The sequence below is a fragment of the Athene cunicularia genome (assembly GCF_003259725.1).
Source record: "Athene cunicularia isolate RWA chromosome 1 unlocalized genomic scaffold, athCun1 chr1_part2, whole genome shotgun sequence".
NCBI classification, from domain to species: Eukaryota; Metazoa; Chordata; class Aves; order Strigiformes; family Strigidae; genus Athene; species Athene cunicularia.
This window is the reverse complement of record NW_020799092.1, coordinates 80,509,734-80,534,434: the sequence shown is the minus strand read 5'-3', so window position 1 is coordinate 80,534,434 and position 24,701 is coordinate 80,509,734. Positions and strand designations below refer to the sequence as shown.

At 46.5% G+C, this 24,701-nt stretch overlaps 2 protein-coding genes across 2 annotated transcripts in view; one reads left to right on the top strand and one right to left on the bottom strand.

Moving 5' to 3' along the window:
- The window catches only part of SLC35B4 (solute carrier family 35 member B4), a 19,032-nt gene extending 12,512 nt beyond the window's left edge, over positions 1-6,520 (top strand). The window contains exons 9-10 of the mRNA XM_026867862.1: positions 2,214-2,289; positions 3,184-6,520. Of these exons, the coding sequence (XP_026723663.1) occupies positions 2,214-2,289; positions 3,184-3,430 (323 nt within the window). The 3' untranslated portion in view covers positions 3,431-6,520. The remainder of the gene's footprint in view (positions 1-2,213; positions 2,290-3,183) is intronic.
- Positions 6,521-10,758: 4,238 nt separating this feature from the next.
- The window catches only part of LRGUK (leucine rich repeats and guanylate kinase domain containing), a 55,214-nt gene continuing 41,271 nt past the window's right edge, over positions 10,759-24,701 (bottom strand). Inside the window, exons 18-22 of the mRNA XM_026840996.1 lie at positions 20,157-20,291; positions 17,964-17,993; positions 14,766-14,935; positions 13,290-14,359; positions 10,759-11,942 (exon numbers count right to left, since the gene is read on the bottom strand). Of these exons, the coding sequence (XP_026696797.1) occupies positions 14,208-14,359; positions 14,766-14,935; positions 17,964-17,993; positions 20,157-20,291 (487 nt within the window). The 3' untranslated portion in view covers positions 10,759-11,942; positions 13,290-14,207. The remainder of the gene's footprint in view (positions 11,943-13,289; positions 14,360-14,765; positions 14,936-17,963; positions 17,994-20,156; positions 20,292-24,701) is intronic.

Here is a 24,701-nt window from a genome sequence, read left to right as displayed (position 1 = left end):
TTTTTATTGCTGATTTTTATCTGCATCAGCTTCTTGCTTACCCATGGCCTAATCATCAGTGGGGAGCTGAGTGGGGAAAAAAGGGAAAGCCTTGATGCTGTGCGCACACTGAAGCACTGGTTTCCAACTGGTGTTGCCAACGCTCTTCTAGCCACAAATCCAAAGCCCAGCACCGTAGGGGCTGCTATGGAAAAAGTTAATTCCAACCCAAGCAGAGCCAGTATGATGCTGATGGGACCTGCAGCTTGCTCCTGCCTGGGATGCTGCAGAGTTTTCCCTTCTGGTTTTGATTTCCCCTGAGCCTGAATAAAACCCCTCTTGTATTTTGAGTGTCAAACGTAGGATGTTTCCAAGGATTTTGTAGATGGAGAGACTGTTTCCTGATGCAGGTCAGCTCTCACTTCCAGCTGTTTGCACAGGCTCCAGGAAGGACCCAGAGAGAGGCAAAACCTTTATCCCTCATCTGGATCTTCAGAGATACTTACCCGGAGCTTCAGCTGAGACAGGGAGGTAGGCAACACAAATATCAGCACCGAAGCATTAGGGGTGAGCTGGTGGGGTTCATCGAAGCTTCGAACTCACGGGTGTAACCCCAGGCTGGGGGCAGGAGCCCGGCTGGGCAGCGGGAGCTGTAACTGCTGTCGGGCTGGGGTCTGAGCTAAGCAATAGCTGAGCAGGTGCCTGAGCACGTGTAACATACTGTACATAGCCCACTTGCTCTTTGTAGCGAGGAAATTGCATGTTGTCTCCCATTCCTGTGTGATGCTGGTAGGTCTGGGGATGTCGGGGTTCCTCTTTTTTTTTAACCGTGTGCTGTACTCGGTCTTCGCTGCAATCAGGTGTCAACGATGGGTTATTATTTGTTGTTGTCAGGGGTATTTTTTTTTAACTTTACAGTGTGATCTCTGTGTTTCTCAATATTTATAATGGTTACAGCATCACGGAAGTGAGAGCAGTTCCCTTCCAGCTGTAGCAGAGCGGGTGAGCTTGCCCAGTTGTGAGCTGGAGGAAAGGTCCAAGCAGAAAAGTCCCGTTAGTCAAAACTAGTATTTTAATCCAGGGCTCCCCCCCTCAAAAAAAAAAAAAATGGGGCTACTGATTTGTTTTGTTTTAACGTTTGCTGTTGAGATAGTAGCACATATTTTTTAGCACAGAGGCTGTAAAAGTGGGTGAGCCAAAATACTTTTTGAACGGTGTTCTGGATTTGCAGAGCTTTTGGGTTGGCTGGTTGGGTTTAGGGGGGAATTTTTGTTGTTGTTTTTTTAAAAACAAAATAAATGTGTCCTCTTCAGAGTATGTTGGCCTTGCTTTGCCTTTCGTGCTTTGCTACTGGTAATCAGCTGCTGGTGACTGGAAACTGAATGAGGCTCTGACATCACACAATTTCTCCTGCTTTACTATGAGAGAAGGTAGGAAAGACTTGACCTTGCTGGGGTTTGAGGGAAAGACCCAACCACCTCTTTAACCTGCCTCCAGTGCCCTGGAGAGTCCCACATCCCCAATCCTGGACCCACAGGGGGCTGGACCCACAGCTCCCCAAACGTGCCCTCCAGGGCTTGTCGACACTGCCCAGCAAATCCAGGCTCTCCTACCCAGAGGGCACATCCCCATCTGCTCTGCTCCAGCCTGATATTATCCTCTGGCTGCTGCCACGAGGCAAGAAGTTGCTTTTCTCAAATCCCACCTGCCCCCCCTCCTCCTCCTGGGTCACAGCAGCTGACGGCACATGCACAAAGCAAATGCAGCTAAACCAGTAATGAGAGAGATGGGGATGAGTCTCTGGAGCCAAGGAGCCAGCGCCAGGCCCCGAGGGAATGGCCTCAAGCTGCCCAGGGCAGGGTCAGGCTGGCTCTGAGGAAGGATTTCTGTGCAGAAGGGGCTGTTGGGCGTTGGAATGGGCTGCCCAGGGCAGGGGGGAGTCCCCGGGATCCCTGGAGGGGTTGAAGAGTCGGGCTGAGCCAGCGCTGAGGGGTCTGGGGGAGTTGGGAACGGTCAGGGGGAGGGTCATGCTTGGGCTGGAGGAGCCTCAAGGGATTTTCTAACCTTGGTGATTCTGTGAAAAGCAAAATGTGCCCACACCTCAGTCTGCCTTGTGCAGCATTTGCCTCCCAAAGCTGCAGTGTCTGTCCAGGACTGGAGCAGGACACACCTCCATGCACCTTCTTTAAGCCTCATCAGGGCAGTGACCTCCCTAACGTCATTTCTCCCCACAGAGCCCTTCCAGGTCCCAGTGATCGGGCTGACCCTGCCAATCATGTGGTTCTACCTCCTCATGAACGTCATCACTCAGTATCCTTTAAAAATTCAGCCTGAGACACGCTGCAGAGATGGCAGCGGGGTGGGAGAGGAGGACTGGGGTGCGGGTGCCATGTCCCTGCGTTTGGGAGCTGATGTTCGTGGCACTCTTGGAAAATTGAAATTTAACCTGGAACTTTTTTTCCAGGGTGGCTGAACCACCTGGCCACCACCTCTTGGAAAATACAGAGTGGAATTTAACCTGGGCCTGACGTTATTTCCAGGGTGGCTGAAATCTGCCACCACGTCCTCAGGGGAAGGCTGGTTGGTGTAAACTCACGGTGATTTTGGTAGCCAGTTCTCAGTAGAAGGGACAGATGAGGAGCTTTTTGTAATGTATCAACGTGTGGCATCTTCCAGGCAGTGAGGACAACCCTGAAAGTCTGAAGAATCCCCTCAAGAAAGAGACTCTTCAGTCCAAGGCCCTCCTACCCTCTTCCTCTCAGTGTTGGAGAGCGCTGTGCTCTGCAGGTGCTCACGCTCCTCCATGAAAACCCCCTCTTTTAATCTGCCTTTCCCATGCCCCCTCGTGAGGGACAGGGAAATTCTGGTGGGTATAAAGGGAGAAGTCTGATTTTAGCTTCCCTTGGCTCCGTGGCAGGGGCTGTAAACGCTGCACCCTGTTAACTTTTTGACAATACACCAGCCCCAGCTGCTCTAGGGGGTTAGTTCTGCTGTCCCAGGGTGAGCTTGGGGGAAGTCCGGAAGATTTGGGGTGTCCCTGGGGTTTGTAGTGAACCTGTTCATAGCTGGAAAAATGCTGATGTGAGGAGAAGGGAATTTTAATTCCCTCTGTAACCAAACTGGGGCTCCCTTCTGCCTTCCCAAAGGCCTGCCCAGGTGTTCTCCCTCTCCAGCCCCGATGTCCCCTTACCTCCACCCCCCCAGATATGTCTGCATCCGAGGCGTCTTCATCCTGACCACGGAGTGCACCTCCCTCACTGTCACGCTGGTGGTGACGCTGCGCAAGTTCGTCAGCCTCATCTTCTCCATCCTCTACTTCCGTAACCCCTTCACGGCCTGGCACTGGCTGGGCACCGCCTTCGTCTTCGTGGGGACTCTCATGTACACGGAGGTGTGGAACAGCCTCGGGCCCTTCCTGGCCCGCTGGAGGAAGAGGCCGAAGGAGGAGTAACAGCCAGGGACTCTCTGCAGGGACCTTTTTAATTGTTTTATAGAGCAGAGCAGCAGGGAATCCCCCAGAGGGGGGTTGTTTTTATAACACAGGGGAGGTGCTGGCTGTGCCAAGCTCCTGGGAAACATGGAGCCACCGCTGGGAACCGACCTGAAACGGATCACGGAGAGGCGATACGGTTATTTTTGCAAGGTTGCATTTTTTTTTATGCAATCCCTTTTGCTTCCAACCTCTCCCCCTGTTTGTTCTTTTTTTTTTTTTTTTTTTTTTTTTTTTTCATTTGAATAACCCTTTTAAATGTAAAAGCTGACCCAGTTCTCTTAGGAGCCCAACCTTGTTGTGGTGCTGTTGTCCACTCCTCCCAACTTTGATGAGCTGTACCCTGAGCCTCTTTGGTGCCGTCCTTTAATGTCCAGGTGGCCGTGGAGGGTGGCTGAGCCCCAGGGAGCTGCTGTTTGTGCAGTTAGTTACACTGGAAAGGCAGCGCCTGGCTGTTAACCTGAGTCCCCGTTGCCTGATCCTACCACCTGTGCTGGAACGGTGTTGGATGCACCTGTAGCAGGAGCCCACCAGTCTGCCCAGTAGATCCTCCACTGGGGAATGGCTCAGGGGGCTGATTCCCAAACCACCAAGCCCCCATCAGTAGTAGCAGGGCCTAGTTGGGAGCCTGAGGAAATCAAAAAGGGGTGATGCTACGGGGACCGAAAGTGCCACTGTGTCACCTCCACAGCCTTCTCAGGGAGACGGTGAAGCGCTGTTGAGGCTTCACTGAGTCCTCAGACGTTGCCCTGATACTTCAGGAGGCAGAGGGTGTTGTGCGTTCCTCCTGCTTTCCTTAGGCCCTCAGTGCAGGGCACTTTTCAGTCGCTTCCTACTTCTTCCCTCGTGACAAGCATGTTCAGTGGGCGTCGTTACGGGCTTCCAGCTGCAGCAAACTGCTGAGCCCCCAGCACGCCTGTGGGGCCACAGCTCCAGCCCAACCTCAGGGGTCAGGTGACGCCAAGAATCTTAAGAAGGGCCAGTAGAGCTGAGCTTATTTCTGCTGCTGAGGGAGGGTCTGTACTTCCTTTCCTTTCACTTTTCCCCTTCTCCCACCCCTTGGGCATCAGCTTCTCTTATGGCATTTCTGTGCATCGTAGCAGCATCCACCTGGTGCAGGGCCGGTGTCCCTCAGTGTCACCTATCACCAGGGGCAGGAGCGGCCTTCGGGAGCTCTGCGGGGCTGTCCCCATGCGTGTGTCTCCCAGCAAGGTGAGGAGCAGCAGCTGCATCTCTTCTGAGCTCAGTGTTGGGCAGAGCCAGGGTGAGCGCGCAGCCTTGGCTCGGTCTTAGCGCCGCAGGGAGCTGTTTTGTGCTGCTTCGTTTTTCCTGGAGCACCTTGTTTCTGTCATCCTGATCCTGTTCCTGCTCAGCCGTGACAATTGGGGCATCCAGCAACATCAACCTGATTGACATCTTGGCCAAGTAAGGACGATACCTCCGTTATTCCTTCACCCAATGTCCCGATGGCTCCCGGCCTCGATGTTTACAACCCTTCCAACGTTAAACCTGGCCTTGTGGTGGGTTAACCCCAGACAGTGCATGGCTGCTCACTGACCCCCACAGTGCAACCAGGGAGCAGGGAATAAGAGCAAACCCAAGAAAATGGGTGAATAAAGATGGTTTAGAGTAGAGATAAAGGTGGTTTCACAGCAAAGGAAAGAAGGGGAAAAGACCCCCAAGTGATGCAGCCACCTACCCTCCGTGCCCAGCCAGTCCCCGAGCAATGGCCACCTTCCCAAAAAACACCTTTCCATCCCTTTTTATTGCTGATTTTTATCTGCATCAGCTTCTTGCTTACCCATGGCCTAATCATCAGTGGGGAGCTGAGTGGGGAAAAAAGGGAAAGCCTTGATGCTGTGCGCACACTGAAGCACTGGTTTCCAACTGGTGTTGCCAACGCTCTTCTAGCCACAAATCCAAAGCCCAGCACCGTAGGGGCTGCTATGGAAAAAGTTAATTCCAACCCAAGCAGAGCCAGTATGATGCTGATGGGACCTGCAGCTTGCTCCTGCCTGGGATGCTGCAGAGTTTTCCCTTCTGGTTTTGATTTCCCCTGAGCCTGAATAAAACCCCTCTTGTATTTTGAGTGTCAAACGTAGGATGTTTCCAAGGATTTTGTAGATGGAGAGACTGTTTCCTGATGCAGGTCAGCTCTCACTTCCAGCTGTTTGCACAGGCTCCAGGAAGGACCCAGAGAGAGGCAAAACCTTTATCCCTCATCTGGATCTTCAGAGATACTTACCCGGAGCTTCAGCTGAGACAGGGAGGTAGGCAACACAAATATCAGCACCGAAGCATTAGGGGTGAGCTGGTGGGGTTCATCGAAGCTTCGAACTCACGGGTGTAACCCCAGGCTGGGGGCAGGAGCCCGGCTGGGCAGCGGGAGCTGTAACTGCTGTCGGGCTGGGGTCTGAGCTAAGCAATAGCTGAGCAGGTGCCTGAGCACGTGTAACATACTGTACATAGCCCACTTGCTCTTTGTAGCGAGGAAATTGCATGTTGTCTCCCATTCCTGTGTGATGCTGGTAGGTCTGGGGATGTCGGGGTTCCTCTTTTTTTTTAACCGTGTGCTGTACTCGGTCTTCGCTGCAATCAGGTGTCAACGATGGGTTATTATTTGTTGTTGTCAGGGGTATTTTTTTTTAACTTTACAGTGTGATCTCTGTGTTTCTCAATATTTATAATGGTTACAGCATCACGGAAGTGAGAGCAGTTCCCTTCCAGCTGTAGCAGAGCGGGTGAGCTTGCCCAGTTGTGAGCTGGAGGAAAGGTCCAAGCAGAAAAGTCCCGTTAGTCAAAACTAGTATTTTAATCCAGGGCTCCCCCCCTCAAAAAAAAAAAAAATGGGGCTACTGATTTGTTTTGTTTTAACGTTTGCTGTTGAGATAGTAGCACATATTTTTTAGCACAGAGGCTGTAAAAGTGGGTGAGCCAAAATACTTTTTGAACGGTGTTCTGGATTTGCAGAGCTTTTGGGTTGGCTGGTTGGGTTTAGGGGGGAATTTTTGTTGTTGTTTTTTTAAAAACAAAATAAATGTGTCCTCTTCAGAGTATGTTGGCCTTGCTTTGCCTTTCGTGCTTTGCTACTGGTAATCAGCTGCTGGTGACTGGAAACTGAATGAGGCTCTGACATCACACAATTTCTCCTGCTTTACTATGAGAGAAGGTAGGAAAGACTTGACCTTGCTGGGGTTTGAGGGAAAGACCCAACCACCTCTTTAACCTGCCTCCAGTGCCCTGGAGAGTCCCACATCCCCAATCCTGGACCCACAGGGGGCTGGACCCACAGCTCCCCAAACGTGCCCTCCAGGGCTTGTCGACACTGCCCAGCAAATCCAGGCTCTCCTACCCAGAGGGCACATCCCCATCTGCTCTGCTCCAGCCTGATATTATCCTCTGGCTGCTGCCACGAGGCAAGAAGTTGCTTTTCTCAAATCCCACCTGCCCCCCCTCCTCCTCCTGGGTCACAGCAGCTGACGGCACATGCACAAAGCAAATGCAGCTAAACCAGTAATGAGAGAGATGGGGATGAGTCTCTGGAGCCAAGGAGCCAGCGCCAGGCCCCGAGGGAATGGCCTCAAGCTGCCCAGGGCAGGGTCAGGCTGGCTCTGAGGAAGGATTTCTGTGCAGAAGGGGCTGTTGGGCGTTGGAATGGGCTGCCCAGGGCAGGGGGGAGTCCCCGGGATCCCTGGAGGGGTTGAAGAGTCGGGCTGAGCCAGCGCTGAGGGATCTGGGGGAGTTGGGAACGGTCAGGGGGAGGGTCGTGGTGGGGCTGGAGGAGCTTCAAGGGATTTTCCAACCCAGATGGTTCTGTCATCTGAAAAGTCATGGCAGTCAGGGGAAGTCCCTGGTGACTGGAAAAGGGGAAATTGCACCCATTTTTAAAAAGGGTAGAAAGAAGGGCCCTGAGAATGACCAACCAGTCACCCTCACCTCTGTGCCTGGGAAGCTCATGGAACAAATCCTCCTAGAAGCTGTGCTAAGGCACAGGGAGGACAGGGAGGGGATTCAAGACAGCCAGCGTGGCTGCACCAAGGGCAAATCCTGCCTGACCAACCTGATGGCCTTCTATGATGGAGTGACGACATCAGTGGACAAGGAAAGATCTATGGATGTCATCTGTCTGGAATTCTGTAAGGCCTTGACACTGTTTGCTGCAACAGCCTTCTCTCTAAACTGGAGAGATGTGGATTTCATGGGTGGACTGTTGGGTGGATGAGGAATTACCTGGATGGTCTAATCCAGAAGGTAAGGGTCAACAGCGCAATGGCCAGATGGAGATCAGTGATGAGTGGTGTCCCCGGGGGTCTGTGCTGGGACCAGCACTGTTAATATCTTCATCAATCGAGTATCTTCAGCCCTGCAGATGAGGACTTTGGGGGGTTGGTGGATGGAAAACTGCCTGTGAGCCAGCACCGTGTGCTGGCAGCCCAGCAAGGCCCCGTGTGCTGGGCTGCACCCAGAGCAGGGTGGGCACAGGGCCAGGGGGGGATTCTCCCCCTCTGCTCCGCTCTGGGAGACCCCCCTGCAGGGCTGGGTCCAGCTCTGGGGCACCAACAGCAGAAGGACACGGACCTGCTTGAGCGGGGCCAGAGGAGGCCACGGAGATGCTGGGGGGGCTGGAGCCCCCCTGTGAGGACAGGCTGGGAGAGTTGGGGGTTCAGCTGGAGAAGAGAAGGCTCCGGGGAGACCTTAGAGCGGCCCGCCAGGGCTGAAAGGGGCTGCGGGAACGGGGGGAGGGACTCGTCATCAGGGGGTGTAAGGATAGGATGAGGTGGAACGGGGTTAAACGGACAGAGGGGAGATTTAGATGAGATCTGAGGCAGAAATTGTTCCCTGTGAGGGGGGTGAGGCCCTGGCACAGGCTGCCCAGAGAAGCTGTGGCTGCCCCCTCCCTGGCAGGGTTCAAGGCCAGGTTGGACGGGGCTTTGGGCAACCTGGGCTGATGGAAGGTGGCCCTGCCCGGGGCAGGGGGAGTGGGACTGGATGATCTTTAAAGGCCTCTTCCAACCCAAATTATTCCCCAATTCTATGAACCCTTTCAGTCTTCCCTCAACACCGCAGCCTGGCTCACCATGGTGGGTCAGAGAGAAACAAAGGATTTTTTTTTTTTCTTATTAAAGCAAGAGCAAAAGCCTTGCAGTCCTTTGGGAAACCCGATGAAATCCCTGTCACTTCCAAGGTGTAAAAAACTTGCTCCTGCCACTAAATTAAATGAGCGGGGCAATAGAGGGATAAAGATGTCTCTGTAAATCACTTGGAGCCACAGAGTTCATTTCTGTTCAGCGTCTTTCATTATAACTATCGTAAATCAGCAGCTGGAGCCCAAGAGGGCAAGAAGGTGAGATTTATTGACAGGGGAAATCTGGGAGGGGAAGAGCTCAGAGGATACAGAACTTTTTTTTTTTTTATTTGCCTCAGGCGTAGCCCAGGCTCACAGATCTCTGCTGGCACCCTTCCTTCTTTGAAAGCTCTCCAAAGTTGGCTGGAAATTTTTATTATTACTTTTCCACTTCCCTACAGTTATAACCAGCCGGCTTTCACCCTTCGCTCCCCTCCCTCTCCCTGAGCAGCTGCAAGATGGATGCACTGACCCTGCATTGACCGAGGGACCTCAGCACAGGGCAAGCGGACAGTTAATTTACACCTTTCCAGGCTGAGAGGGAGGAGGCAAAGCAGGAACATCACGGCCCCATTTCACACGGAGGAGGTGCTGGGGAGCGGCCAGCAGAGAGACAGGTGACATCATCTCTGCTGGGAAGATGCCGTGTACACCGAGATGAGGGGTTAATCCCAGAATTATTCAGGTTGGAAAAGCCCCTCGGGATCATCGAGTCCAACCCTCATCCCGGCTCTGGCTCTACAAAGTTCTCCCCTACCCCACATCCCCCACAGCTCATCCCAACGGCCCTGAAACCCCCCCAGGGATGGGGACGCCCCCCCTGCCCTGGGCAGCCTATTCCAACGCCCAACAGCCCCTTCTGCACAGAAATCCTTCCTCAGAGCCAGCCTGACCCTGCCCTGGGCAGCTTGAGGCCATTCCCTTGGGGCCTGGCGCTGGCTCCTTGGCTCCAGAGACTCATCCCCCCTCTCTGCCCCCTCCTGGCAGGGAGTTGCAGAGGGCCAGGAGGTCTCCCCTCAGCCTCCTCTTCTCCAGACTGAACCCCCCCAGTTCCCCCAGCCGCTCGTCGTATGACATGTTGAGATGTGGGTCTCAAGAGAAGATCTCTTCTCCGGAAGGATCCTCACCATGGGGAATTTTTCAGTGTGAAGCCTTCATGCATCCATGATGGACATCACTGATTTACACCTTCATGCTTTACTTGCTCTGAGGTATGAGCGGGGAAAAGCATGAATGATAAAAATGTCGGAGCTGCCTCCTCCTCCCTGCAGGAAAATGAAATTCATCCTCAGCTACAAGGGTTCCTCTCCCTCCGCCTTACAGGAGGCAGAAAAAAAATATCTCGGAAGCTTGAAATATTTTGTGAGGGTTACCAAAAGGGTACAGCCAAGAAGCAAGATTTAGTGCAGAGCTTAGGCAGGGTCTGCAGGGCTGAGCAGCCCAGGGGCTGAGCGCTGGGGCCGCAGGGCTGACTCTGTACCAAGGGGCTCCTGCTTGGGCTCCGACCCCGCAGACCTCGGGCAGAGGGTATGTGACGCAGCTGGAGATGGAAGTAACAAGTGGTAAAGGGATGGGGGACCCAAAGGAGTTTTTTAGGGCTGGAATTATTGAAGCTACGGTGTAGAAGTGTGGGGTGAGACCAGGGAAAGACCCGCTGGGTCTCCTTCAAACCCTTCCCTGGGTCTCCCTTGAGTCAGGGATGCAAAGAAGAACACGGGCAATTGGTGTAATCACACCGAGCAGCAACTGTCCTCACCCCCACCACGGCACGGCTAAAAAAAATTATAATTGGTTTTGACAGCTGCCAAATTAACAGCATATTATGCAGCATATTCAATTAGACAAGCTCCCGAGGGAGCAGGCAGAGGTAGTGGGGCAGCCAGACGCTGCTGGGACATGACATGGTGCTGCAGGAAGGTACTTCTAGAAATGGATGTGTGTGCTCTTCAGAGAAATAAACAGCCCTTTCGTCAATACCGGCAACTATTCCCCATCTGTTTCCAGAACATCCTTAAAAAATAAAATAAAATAAAAAGGTGCAGCTGCTGGATTTGCAGTGGTCTCACCAGCAAGTCAAGCCTCTACCAGTGGTTGGTAGCTTCTGGGCTTTCTAGGGCTCATATCAATGGGTTTAGTGTGGAGGGAGGCAGGGAGATGTCAGAGTACCAAACCAAACCATTTTGCACCTTTTTTTTTTTTTTTTTAAATGCAGCTATTAATTTGGGGAGCAGGTACAGGAGAATCCCAGCCACCACGTCTCTTGCTCTCACCTTCTAAAGGCAGCAGGTTGCCCTGGTTGCCTGTGCACTCTGTGATCATCCATGGAGCATCTCTGCCTCCAGCACTCAATATGCTCCGTAGATTTGCAGGAGCAGCTATTTATGGGCCTGTTCTGCAGCCCCTGGAAATCTTCACTGAGCTGCACATAAAGTTTTAGCGAGCAAACTTCATAGCCTCTCTCTCAGGCTCAGGTCTGTATTAAAACACCGTCCTCTTATGTCTAATGAGCATGGCATTTCTTAATTCAGCAGCTCCTTATCCTGCAGCATCTGTGTTGTAACTCCCTACCATGTTGCTACTGGCCTGGGGAGGAATCAGGGTAAAAAAGCTGCCCTTTATTTCCCAAAACACTGATGCATAAGCAAAGTCTTCTCAGCTTCACCTCAAACACCCGGTGTTTGAGCAGAGATGCAGGACTCCTGGGTTCTGACCTGACTCCTGTAAAAAAAAAACCTCATGAGATAACACAAATCATTGGAATTTCTGCCTTGATTTACCAGTGTGCAACACAGGGCTATGACACAGACCGTGTGGTAAGTGCACAGCTACATCCTCCGGCTGGTAAAGCCATTTGCAGTCACAAGGCAGCAACCACAGTTACTGATTTTATTGAATGTTGAATGTTTAATTTAAAAAAGGGAAATTAAACAGCTTGTTATACTCCCCTCTGTAAAATTCAAGACTCAGAGACTTGTTTAACTATGACTAACTTAAGGTGTTACTCTGCTGTAATCCAAACACGCTTCCTGCCAATAAAAACAGAGTTCCCTGAAACAGCCCCGCTTTTATCTGCCAGTCTATAAATATATAGGCACCAAGTTACAAGTTCTGTACTTTCAGCCAAAAATAAACACTCTAAACTAAAAACGACGAACTGCAAAGCTTCACAATCTGCTAAATGAGATGTAAATATTACGTATCGGCAAGCCAACAGCACTTCTGCCTTCAAACTTGGCCAGATGTTCCCCGCTTCAGGGTGCAGGAGACAAAGGGCAGGTCAGCCTAATGCACTTGGGTCTGGAAACCTCCTAAATGGCGTTAGCAATTCCATCTGTGGTCTGCTGGGGGCTGGGAAGAGAGCAAGTGAGACCGTACGGCTGGAAAAGTTTAGGGAGGGAAGGCAAGAAACTTAATATTTTGCTGAATCGACTTCAGCAAATTCAGCTTCTCGCTGGTATTTTTAAAATCTCACGTCCTACTTCTGTGCAAGGTCCTCATCCCCTGGTCTGCATGTGTAACCCCGCTGAACCTGCCACATGTGGAAGCATTTGAAAGCTCAGGGCCCAAGGGATGGACTGCAAACCAGGAGATTCGCTGCAAACGTCATTGATACAAACGCAAGTAAGGTAACCGAAACCCTGGTCACAGAAGGACAAATGATTTTCTTTTTACAGCTGGGAAATAAGAGTAACATATTTATACCCCTCCTGTATGCTCAGCTCTATATAATCAAAATAGAGATACAATTCCTGTGCTGCAGAGTTTAAGACTGTTCCTGTAAACATGAGTAGTTTGAATCACTGTGCTCGCTCGCTGCAGACGTACAAAGGCTTTTGCACGCTTCAAGCAGAGGAAATGCAGCACGATTCGGGGATAACCTGTCATGTTTTGTCCAGTTCTACCCAGAAGGGAGTAACTGCCCCACGGGAAGAGTGGAGGGCTGGGGCTGACGGGGGAAGAACGGCGCAGGGATGGCAGCAAAAGGAACGAGATGCTGAGGTATCACCCACCGCCCTTATTTTCCAGACACACGTACCCAGGCTGCCGTGCGGAGCAGTCTAGGTACAAGGATTCCTGCATTAGCGTCCAGGAGAAAACTAATTTACCTGCACTGACTCTACTCCCTTCCTCATTTAAGCGAGGAGGTGTGATCACCCCTGGCCCTGCTGGCTATGAACCACGAGGTACCTTGTACGTGTTCATTAACCGTGAGAGTGACAAAACCACTGTCACCTGTAAACCAGCACAAACTGATAACGCCCATCAGCATCCACGTCAATTAACTGTGCAGCCAGCTCTAACAGCCAGGCCAGCTTCTGCAAAGGTATTTATAGAGGCAAAGCAGCTGTGAAGAGCCTGGTGGGATTTGCTGAAGAAACTCTGGAGGTTGGGTGGTTACTCGGTGGCAGTCAGGTACCCCCCTCGCTGAACCGCCTTGGTGGAAAACCCATCAAGGTTGAAACTGCAGCTTAGGTTGCCTGAACTCTTTCTGAACCCAGGCCACAGAGCAGCATTGCTTTTTGTTCTGCCAAAATCAATGATAAAAAACTGGTGCCTCGGAAGAGCTGTTGTTCTTCAGCTTGAGGATACAGCCAGCTGCTATATGGAAAGGAAACTATTTAATAAAGAGCTGAGTTGTTTTACAGGCTTCACTGGAATTTAAGGTCAGGCTATCTAAATTTATCCGTTACTTACCATGAGCTGTGTTGCTTCGTTCAGTTCATCTATTTAATCAACAAAACCCCCTTGGCCACCTTGTGAACATGCATGGTGAGGTAAAGCAGAGCTCTTCCACGGATGTGACTCCATGCTGTGGCAACGAGTCACATCATCTGGGCACACAGAGACCTCCTGTAATATGAGCAGCAAATGCCCCTCCTTGGGGGAAGCTGCTCGGGCAAAAGGGCCCCACTATCTGTTCTGTAATTAGATAATAATGAAAATTAATCAGGACAAACGTTAACTCTACAGTTTTATTTACTTGTCAGAGCTCTGCTCCACATACAGAAAAACAAATCTTCATGCACTACTTACAGCTTCAGCTAGTTCTCAATAATTGTACAAATTTTTTTTCTGATGACTCCTTACTAGGTTGTTTAGATAGACTTGCAAAACAAGAATTATGGCTCACCCCTTAAAACAAATACATTTTATTTAAAAAAAAAAAAAAGACTTGGAACTAGTTTTCACTCCCAACTTAACTCTGAATATTTCACAAAATCCCTCTTCAAAATAATTCACTAGTCCTACAATATAGACAATATTATCAGAGGCCCTGATGTTTCCCCACCTCAATTAAATCTATAATATAGAAGGGGAAGAAAATAGAGAAATTAATGGAAGATATGGTCATGTGGCTGTTAGAAAAATATCTACGCCATTTCCCAGCTGAGAGTGCCTGGGGAAATAATGTCTAGCTTTGGGAAATACAGAAATTACTTTTTAATAAAGTTAAAAATAAATAACTTCTTTGGGAGAGTTAATCAGAAATGGATTTAGAAATAATATTTGATAGACTTTGCTTTGTTGAAGTGAAATATATCAAAATCAGTGTTCCTGTTGAACAGAAAGATTCAGTGTAATCATGACAAAGACTTGACTAGTGGTTGGCCATCAAGGGTTGGTCCTCTTCTGCCCCGGTGGGATTGGAGGTAGGACAGGTTTGGAGTGGGATCCTGGCCAGGTGATGAGCTGAGGCACGTGAGAAGAACCAGCCTTGGACTTGCTGTATTTTCTCTGAAGATTGTCACTAGGGGTTTCGGTCTCTGCAGAAATTACAAACAAATGAAGAAGCACTAAGAGGGTGTTTGTTTCAATGAAAAGTTACAATTTCCTACAAAACATAACTCCAGCTGAAAACCCAGTGTTTTGGGGAGCGGGGAAGAGTAATATCTGTAGGTAGTCTAGTGACTGCTTTACCTCATATATATGGAAGAGTAACTTTATGCCCAGGCAGTCACTATTTTTAATTTCTCCAAAGGTTTGTTGAGAGAAAGCTGCCGCACTGCGTATGTTGCCTTCACATTGTGATGATTCTGCCTCATCATAACGTTGCAGCTTGTAGGAGTGTCATGACCAGAAGCCTGAAGAGGCTGTCCCGTCACCCAAATGAAGCTGTCAGCATTACAGTAAGATGCACAACCTGAGCAAAACTCTTACTTTGGTTCAAACCTTTCAGTCTATCCACTCCATTTTCAGCTCCTCTTAGGTCTTGATGCTCAGCTTTGGCATCTCCAGTGAGGTGAGCTTGGGGAACAGGGGTCCGAACGGGCAGGCCTTCAGCAGCAGGTGCACCAGATGAGATTAGGAATCGTCCACGAGCAGGACCAGATTCTCTGGAGCTGAGAGAGGAAAACGATTCATGCTTTAAAACAGCAATAAAAAAAAGTACATGCACCAAATCTGACAGTACTACTGATACTGCAGTCACACAACTCAGTCAAAAGTCAGAAATAAATCCCAGCGCTTATCAGTTACACAAAGCTTCTTCACACATTACTACTGCCTCTCTTGTTTTTCATTTATTGATTTAATTTATCAGTCACGCAGACAGGTGCAATAAAGAAGTTCATGCCACACAGTGAATCAGCTTCAGATCTGAGATCAGAACTCAGAGCATCTTGTTTCCAAAGCTGGGGTTCAACGCTGTAGACAACGTTCCCTCTCAGTGAGTAAAACAAAATAGGAATTGCCTTGAAAAGTAGTGTTTCTGTAGTACCCTAGTGACAACACAGACCGTGAGTAACCATTTACCAGTGAGTAAGTACCCAAGGCACCCCTGACCTGTTAGGTAGGTCTCTTGGAGGAAATCTAGTCACAGCCTAAGCAGTCATAACCACCATGTTGTAGCTTGTTCTGATAAAGGCTTCCCATTTCCATCTATATACTTTATACTTAAAGAAAAGGAGAAGGCCTTGATTGATATGAAGAGATCAATAACTACCTGTTTAATGCAAAACTGTAATATATTTATGCAATGCTTAAGATATTTCATCATGTCTCTCTTTGTACAGAAAGGACTGTTCTGATCTAGGTGAGAGAAACGGATTCATAGATTAATGAATCTGGGAGGAAATTCACCTTATCCAGGGTGCAGGTCAAAGGAATTTCATCCTGTAATTCTTGCAAGGAGCACTTAGCTTGTGAGAATACTGTGATTACAGTGTTCTGGGGCAAAGTAAGTATTTCCGTGGTATTTTAATAAATCCATACAATAATAAGAAAGGATCATGACTAATGAGATAAAACAGTGTGGTACTCCTGTAAGAAACAGGCAATTATCTTGTCACTAGATGTACTGTGGAAGCCTGTGAGAATTTTGCCATTGCCTTCAAGGTAAAGGAATATTGTATCTGGTAATGTACAGAGCGCTCGAGTCCTCCTCTGAGGCCCACTGCGTCCAAGGATGCTCATCAAACACAGAATGCTCTAGACAAGTGCTTAACCCTGGTTGTAATCTCGTTTTAGCTGCTTGTAATAGACATCAGGTACAACTGTGGTAGGGATAAGAAATTACTAGGAGTAGGAAATCCAGGCTCAGTATAAACAGCAGCTTGGACTCTTCAACAACATCTATTCCAATTTCTAAAAGGCTGACGGCTTTTGCTTTTGCTCCAGAGAACAGAGTCACACATTTGCCTACAAATAAAGGCTAAAAATAGATATATAGTTAGAATTAACCTCCCGTGGATCTCTAGCCACACTGTGTTAAAATCCAGCATCCTAAGGTGTTCAGAAAAAATCTTCATTCTCTCCAGCTGTCCCTTTCTTAAAGGGCAGAAGACAAGGTAAACTGTGGGAAATAATTTATCTACCACTTGTCAGGGTGTAAAGGGAAGGTAGATACCCAGGCTTTTCTAGTACAAGTGTGATAGGAAATGTTTAATTTAATGAAGGTTTCTTGTAAAACAATGAGAATAATATCAAAAATAAGTGGGAAAACTAGAGTTTATGAGGTCTCCACCATCTATATGTCCAAGGTATCCGGGAAGGGTGAGGCCGAGGATGTGAGAACCGACCTCTGCTTTGTGCTTTTGCCAGGTGACCTGTAAATGAGTTTGGGTAACCTGTCTTTAGTCCTTCCTTCGGCACAGAAAAGAGAACTTACAGGTGAAGCAGGCATGTGTCCTGACTTGAAAGTTTTCCCTCTAGTAAAACTTCCCACTCAGCTAAATGGAAAAGTAATGAAAAACAGGAAGCTTAAAAAAAAATCCAGTATGACCCCATGGAATAATGAGCTAAATGGATTCTGTGTGCACTAAATACAGAATACACGAGTAATGAGTTGCTGAGTAAAGCAGTGGACTGCTATAGATTCTGGTTCAAAGATGGTTGCACTGGACTGTCAGATTGTCAATAATGTCTGTCATTGCACACGCTGTCATAATATTTCAGGTGATGGGTATTTTTCATTTGGTTGTGTTTGGCAGGAATGGGGACGTGCAATTAAATATTTGAGACAGTTCCTTGTTGGAACTGCTCAATGGTGGGTGACGTTCTGACTCCACCCTCAAACTTGCAAATAATGAAGGTATAGTGGCAGATTAAGAAGTGACGTTTCTACTCTCCAACTCATTATATTTTGCCTCTCCTCTCTTCTCCTTCTCCTTGTTATGCTGTAAGCAGATCATTTTGATATCCTTACAAACACCTCTACTGGTGAGAGCGAGCGATGAAATACAGCAGACAGGGACCCAAGGAATTTATCATTGCCTGTGGTGAGTAGCAGTCCTTTAAAGCACAGTTGTAAGATATATTGCCCTAAAGGACTGCTACTCACCACAGGCAATGATAAATTGCTTAAGCCTATGAGTGAAAACAAATGGAACCTTAGGCCAAAAAAATCCACACTTTCATGTGCGGGAGAGTTCAGCCTCCAGCAGAGGACTTCAAAAATCCCTGGAAAATGGCATTTTCTTTTGTGAAGTCAGGAAGGACTAAGTCATCATAGGTTACTCCTAAGGAGGAGACCATAGCTATGGTCTTAGCAATGGAAAGAAGCCATGGATGTAATTAGGAAGCGTCCTGCTGAAAACTGCAGCTCAGTGGGCAGATGTCCAAACAAAACCTTTAATTTTTCACTCCTGAGTAAATGCAGGCAGGATCATCTATTTCACTTGTAGAGCAGAAGTAACAGAACTGCAGGATTTGACTCCAGCAAGCGTTAGTGATGTAAAGAATAATGATGCTGGTTCCACCACAGCTCAAGCTTAAATAAAAACTGCCAGATTTGAGAAATAATGCAAAAAATCTGGGACCTGAACACTGTATTGCCCAGTGAGCTATCAGACTAATCTGCTGTCCCTGATCTTGGAAAATAAGATTTCCTTCATTAGCTGTGCCTGGAGGTTAATTCATTCATGCTCTTACCCCTTGATGGTTTTTATTACTTTACTCTTTCTTCCATTCCAAATGTTGAAAGCATAAAATTGAAGAGAAAGAAAAAGGAAATATTAAACCACCTCAATATTCAAACAAAATCACTACAGGTTTTACTGCAATACTTCATAAACGTGGGATTTTTTTTCACCAATACTTCAAATGCAACTACACAACAGCATTTCCATCAATCATACTTAGAAGCAAATTTCTTCCAAACTTTTCCATATTTCCCTTGCAAAAGGATTTGACAACATGACTCTATACAACTTTGCTGTAGGCTATGACGCATGCACAGAAAATGAATCAGATTAGCAGTTTGCTTTTTTCTCTCCTCACAGTTGTTTTGCCACTGTGTTATTAACAGTGCTAAATGAAAACACTGCTAAAGTCAAAACACCAAAATGTGGTGGAGTGGAAAGACATATTTATTCCCATATGCGAAGGGTAAGACCTTTACAACTCATCATAGCTTTGCAGTCATTTGAGTTATAGGTCTTGCCTCTCGCTGGTAAGGACAGATGATGCATCATCCCTCAGCAACCTATTACACACTCAGTTTCTATCATACACTCACTCTGTTCCCCTTCAGCACACTCCACCGTGGCACAAATGCTCAGGACAAATGAATCTGCAGAGGCCCACGGTTTCAACCTTTTTACAGCATGCTAATTAACTACTTGTAATTACAGTGGCAGGTAGTACATCACATAGAGGGAACTGGCAGTCTCTCTAGGATATAAAAGGAACACTGAGATTTTTTTCAACAGCAAGTTTAGCTAAGAATTCTGCCTCATGGATGAGGAATAAAATGTAGGGATTGAAATCTTATAAGGATGCTCAGCGTTTCTCATCGGTCTGACAATGTGAAAAGCTGCCTCATGTGTGTTTAGGAGGTTATTTAACAGTGGTTTTTTTTTAAAGATGTGAAAACACATAGGTGAAAAAATACATGGTATGGTTTAAATATAGCAGGAAAGGTACCTTGGTTTGTATGGAATGAGAAGAAGTTATCAGACACGGGACTGAACCCACAATCAAATTCAAGTTTACCAAGAGCCAGAGAGCACGGACATCAGCTCACTCTAAGTTACAGCGCTCAGGTGAGCTTTGTGGTAGGTTCCAAAGAGTGAGCAGAGCACGGCTACAAGCACACACCTATTTCCTAGAGTGGATGGGGGAGCTGGCGTGTTCCGCTTCACTAGGCCATGCTGTGTGGCATCCGGCTGCTTCTGTGTATCCCATCTGGGCATGAGATTACAACAGATGGCCAGAAGAGGGGAAAAAAATAAAAAGCAAGCTGATCGGGATACTGCAGAGAAAGGCTGCAATGTCACTCGCCACAACAGCGGACAGGCTTGTTGGCAGCCAGAGCTCAGATGTACTTATGAAACAAGGCTATTAGAGTAAGTCACAGCCGTCTTGTAAGAGGATCCACAGAGCAAGCCAGGAAAATAAAGCCTGCTTCGTAGCTGAAGGCCTAAAAGCCATCGAAGATGTCGCCTCTTCAAATCTTATTCTGTCCTCACCTCTCTACAAACTTTAAATGAGATAGGAGTTGTCTCCTTGCCATACCTCACAGGCTGTTCAACTGTGGTGCAAATAAATGAAAATGTTCATCACTCAGGAGCGGAGATGCTGGACAAGGTGTGAAGCATAGCAGCAATGGCTCAGGTAGTAAGCGAAGGTAAAGGTGCTACAGAGCTCAGTATCCTGATGGGGTCTGCTTTTATCGTGGATGAGATAAGAGTTTGAAGATCATGATATCACCCAGAGCCTCCCAAATGGTATTCAACAGTAACTATAGTAACCCTCTAAAGAGAGAATGAGAAATAACTCTGATAGCAATATCTGGTAAATTTGTTTAAAAACATATTTATTATTCAAGCTATTTCTATACCTAGACATAGGTTCTTTCAGCACCTTTTTCCCTTCAAACATCCTCTTGACAGAAAGCTCTTGAAATTCCCTTTCTACGTATATGAATTATGATGCCTAAATGAAACCATTCCCATGAATGACAAGACTTTGTTTTATGCTGCAGCGACACATGTTTAATAAGGCTGTTGATGTAACAGATGAGACAACTGCATTAGCTTGGGAAATGGCTTTAGATCTTGCACATGGCAGCACTGACCTTCATTCCACCCAGCGATGATCTGCTGTCTCAGAAACTGAACTCACCGGCTCTCTGGGTTAGTCAGGGCCAAGCTCTGGTCCTGGGTGACATTTCTTCCATCTGAGAGCAGAGAAGAATGTATTGTTGGTTCCAGGAATTGTTGACGGGAGCTGCTCGGTTCAGGAGTGACTGCCAGGCCTCTAAAATGATACAAAAAGAAAAGAAAGTGCTTGTTAAATTGATTTACATAGTGTGATAGCAATAATGAGTGCTCGGTGAGTTCACAAGACCTGTTTGGATGGAGGGAAGCGTTATCTCCAGTGGGAAAGAAGCAGCAGTGAGAAGTTGGGGGTAGTAATCCAGGCTCCGTTTATAGCCAATAGAGAGGAACAGTCACAGCTACAGCATGAATAAACTCAAGATTAAATAGATTAGACATCTAGTCTAATCTACTAGCAGGCTGGATGAATCACTCTCCAGTAAAACAGAGCAATGTAGGGCAACTCGTTCAGATAAAGATGTTTTACTTACAGACATCCAAAACTGGGAGATTAACTCACAAGGTGTGAAGTTTCATCTTCAGGGCCGTTCATAACAGCTAAAAAAAAAACCCCATTCCTGCAATATTGGCACCACTTCATTTATAGACTCAAACCACAGAGCTAAACCCAAAGAGATGCAGCACCGAAGGCTGCCGAACATGAGAGGTCCTTAACGAAATGCTGAACTTCAGATTATAACTCTTGGCAGATTCCACACATCCATCCCCTGTACTGGAGCCACCCCACTGACACACCTCAACTGAACTCTGAAGGAATCTGTTTAAGGACAACAAGTCCATGTAATTTTTACATGTGCCATTTTCTGGTTTCCCTAGGAAGCTTCTCAAGAACATTTGTAACTGCAGAATTTGCAGTTAAAACATTTGCAACTGCTGAATGCTTGCTCCGTGGGAGAAGCTAGGCTTTTAAAGAGGGTTAATATCTTTTCTGAAGATTCACTGTTACAGTTTGGAAAAAAACCCCAAACTGCTGAGTTCTTCATCAATCCCTCCATCATGCCCATAGGCCATTATAGCAACAAGTATACCACTGCCACTTTCCCACGGGAAACAGAGAGGCTGGAATCTCAAACTTTTCATTCCTCCTCATCCTGCCACAGCAGGACTGTGCCCTGCTGTGGGTCTTCTGGTGCTTCAGTGATGAGGCTTTCCCCACTCCTCCTCAGAAATCAGTCCCTAGCCCAATACGCTGCATTGCAAGCAAAGTTTTTCTATTCTTCATCTTTAAATTTCCCTTTCTTGAGTTTCTTCTTCTTATTAATACCTATAAATAAAGCTTCCCTAGTGTAAGGCCTCAAGCTGTTGTTTCTCTGTCAAACAACTGCTGGCTGGTAATGGTGTTTGTTCTTTATCAGCTCAGATCAAAATCTGAACCAACTACACTGGAGAAAGGGCCTGGTTCCATTAATGGCCCCCAGAGCTGAGTGCTCTCAGAAATCATTTTTTGTAAATCCACATCATGGAAACAAATAAATAAAGAAAGAATAAAAGAAAACTTCTCACCAAAGAACTCTGCTCAATATATAGAGCAGAAATACAGAGCCTGACAATGGAGGTTCTAAGAGTCAAAGCAGGAATCTGAAGACAGGATTCAAGGACACCCCTCTAAGGACTGGGTTACCTCAGGAAAATGAACTCTGCTTCCTGGAGCAAAGGTTTGGGTTCAGAACCTTCAACCCAGGCTCAGAAGCTTCATCTCAGTTGATAAGTTAACCAACATGCCTGACAGCTCAGAAAAACTATGCATAGTTAAAGATGTTATAGGGATGTCTTTTCACCTTCCGTCTCTGCACTAGATGTCTCCTCTCAAGTTTTGTCATTATAGGTGTTTAAGCTCGGAGTGTAATTCAAATTACACCAGGATGCCTCAGCTCAAAATCAAAAAAAAAAAAAAAAAAAAAAGGAAAACAGGCTGAAGAAGTTAAATAGCACCCTGTGAAAAGGCATATCCATGTAGTTCAGAACAACGTCCTAGTTTTGTCACTGAGAGGGGCACAGAATTAAAACTGAAAAGCAAAATTACATTGAAGTCTGAGGTTGACTAGACAAGGGGGTCTGCAAGACAGGAACACAACCACATGCATGCAAATCCTGTGCTCACAGCAAGCAAATCCAACCTGAAGAGAGGGTCTCAACCAGAGGGAGACCACGGACCTTCTCTCCTTCCAGTTCTGGCAAGGAGCTCCAGTGAAACTCTAAAGTGTATGAATTTCTTCCAACTCAGCAAAGCAAAACTGCATGTTATAAATTCTCCTCTCAGTGATGCCTGCTCTTGCTTACTCCAGTTCTTTCAGCAACATTTAGACAAAACCAAGAAGTTAATCATTAGCTAAAGGCCTGATCTGAATGAGACTTCAACCCAACCCCTTATTTATTACCCTCAAACACACAGACAACTAGGGAAATTATGCAGAGCAAACCACCAAACGTTGCTTGTACATTATATTAGGCAATGAGACATCAAAATGACTTTAATTATACCTGCACACAGCCATAGGCAAAAAATAAAGAGGCCAGGTTTTCAGTAATTTGGATTTAAGAATCTAAATTTATGTGGATAACCCTGCGGGGCTGCAATAAATAAAATAGGTTAGATTCTTGTGTGACACCACTTTTAAAATTTTCAAACACATACTCAGGAAAATTGAGCTATAGATTTCAGTTTGGATTAAAGTGTGTAATGATGAGATTAAGCATTAAAGAATCTTTTAATATTTACAGATACACAAGAAATTCAAAACAGCTAGTAGTACCTTAGGAACTTTTTTTTTTTTTTCATTTTTGGCATCAGTTTCATATATTTGATAGACTTTAGATCCACTCCTACCTGAAGTAGGGTTCTCTGCAGCTGTGCTGCTCAAAAGCAAGCTGAGCTGCCTCTGCCCTCTGCCATTTCTGGTCCACAGCCCCTTATTTACACTCTCAGTCCTCTTTCAGCATGATGCCAGCACAGGTGGTTCTTCAGAGCGTAGGGGAAGTTTATCTGGCTGAAAAAAATCAATCTTTTTGTTTGGCAAAACCTGATCTGTACCTTTACCCAACTCATCACTAAGCTGTATGACATTGGAGCCAGTGGCAGCACAGAGCGGGCAGTGGAAGAAAAGGAAGGGGTGGGTTGGGTGTGAGCCAGCACTGCCACTGAAGAAACACAAAAATTACTGAATTCTTCCTCATTGTGTGACAAAAAACGGCTCAACAGAAAAAAGTCTACTTTGTATTGATGGCCCTTTTCAACCCCAGAAATCGGGATAGAAATCCTCAAATAAAACACTGCTTTAATGGAGCTACTCATATAGTTTATACCATTAAAATGTAGACTGACAGCTAAAAAAAGAAACCCCATATCTTTGAGTAAGACATTGTAGAAACTTCTAGCTAATCATATTGGTATTTCTATGTGCTAAAAATATACATAATCAGTTACCTGCATACTTCACAAATTTGTTCTTTTTAAATTATAATCACCTACTTTTTCAAGTACTTGTCTTATTTTGCTTCAGGTTACCTGCAATGCCCTCAGAAGAAAACTTTATTCTAAAACAACTCCATTGAGTATGGCAAGCATGGACTTTCCTCTTGAATATCCCAATACAATTTGAAATTAATCTGCTTTAATGAACTTCCTCCTCTCTATCTGCCCCGATTTGCTCCACAATGTCATCTCCCCATGGGTAGAACAAAATGCATGTTCGCTTCTCCCAGTCACAAGTCCATACCTTCTCCAGTCAATTCAAACTCCAGTGGATGTTCAGGGTAAAAATGAGGTTTTATATTGGAGTATCTGAAGCAGGGGTGAGTATTTTTTTCTCTTTGCTCTTCTAGAGGAGCAGTATTCCCCCAGCCAGGAGTGCTATGGTAGCAAGCTTACTACATCAAGATTCATCAGCTGAAGCCTTGTATAAGGCCCTGATATGTTACCAGTGAAAAAAAAATAATCATATTTTTCATAAACAGCAGACTGATTAAGTGGACAAAGGACAAAGTACATTTACACACTGCTGCTGACAATGAAAATAAAGAAAAGGCACATCATGTTCTAAATAAAAATTCATCACAACAAAGTTGGTAAGATTAAAGAATAGACAGCAAGATTTATTTTTTTTAAAAAACAGATTCTAAACAGGCATGGCCTATCCTATTTATGTAGCCAAGTAAAAATAGAAATAAACCCCTCCAAATCAAATACAGCTTGAAAGAAAATAAAACATGGGTATTCCATAGGAGAGAGAAATCTGGGAAGCACTGAAGCTGAGATGGATCTAGACATAATGATGAGATGAGATGTCTAACCTGGATTTCTAATGCAAGATGTCTGCATGACAAGATGAGTGCAATTTTTGAGCAACTTATGTGGAGACAATGAGTACTGTTCCTCAAATGCAGGCGAGTCTGTCTTCTTTGCCAGCACTTGCTGTAGGGACACCTGAAATACTTGGGATTGGTCAATTTTGAGAGTTACAAATTAGAATTTATAGTAATTTACTAAATTATTTTACTAAATAATTTATTAAATATAGTAATTTACTGTAATTTACTCAATAATTTACTA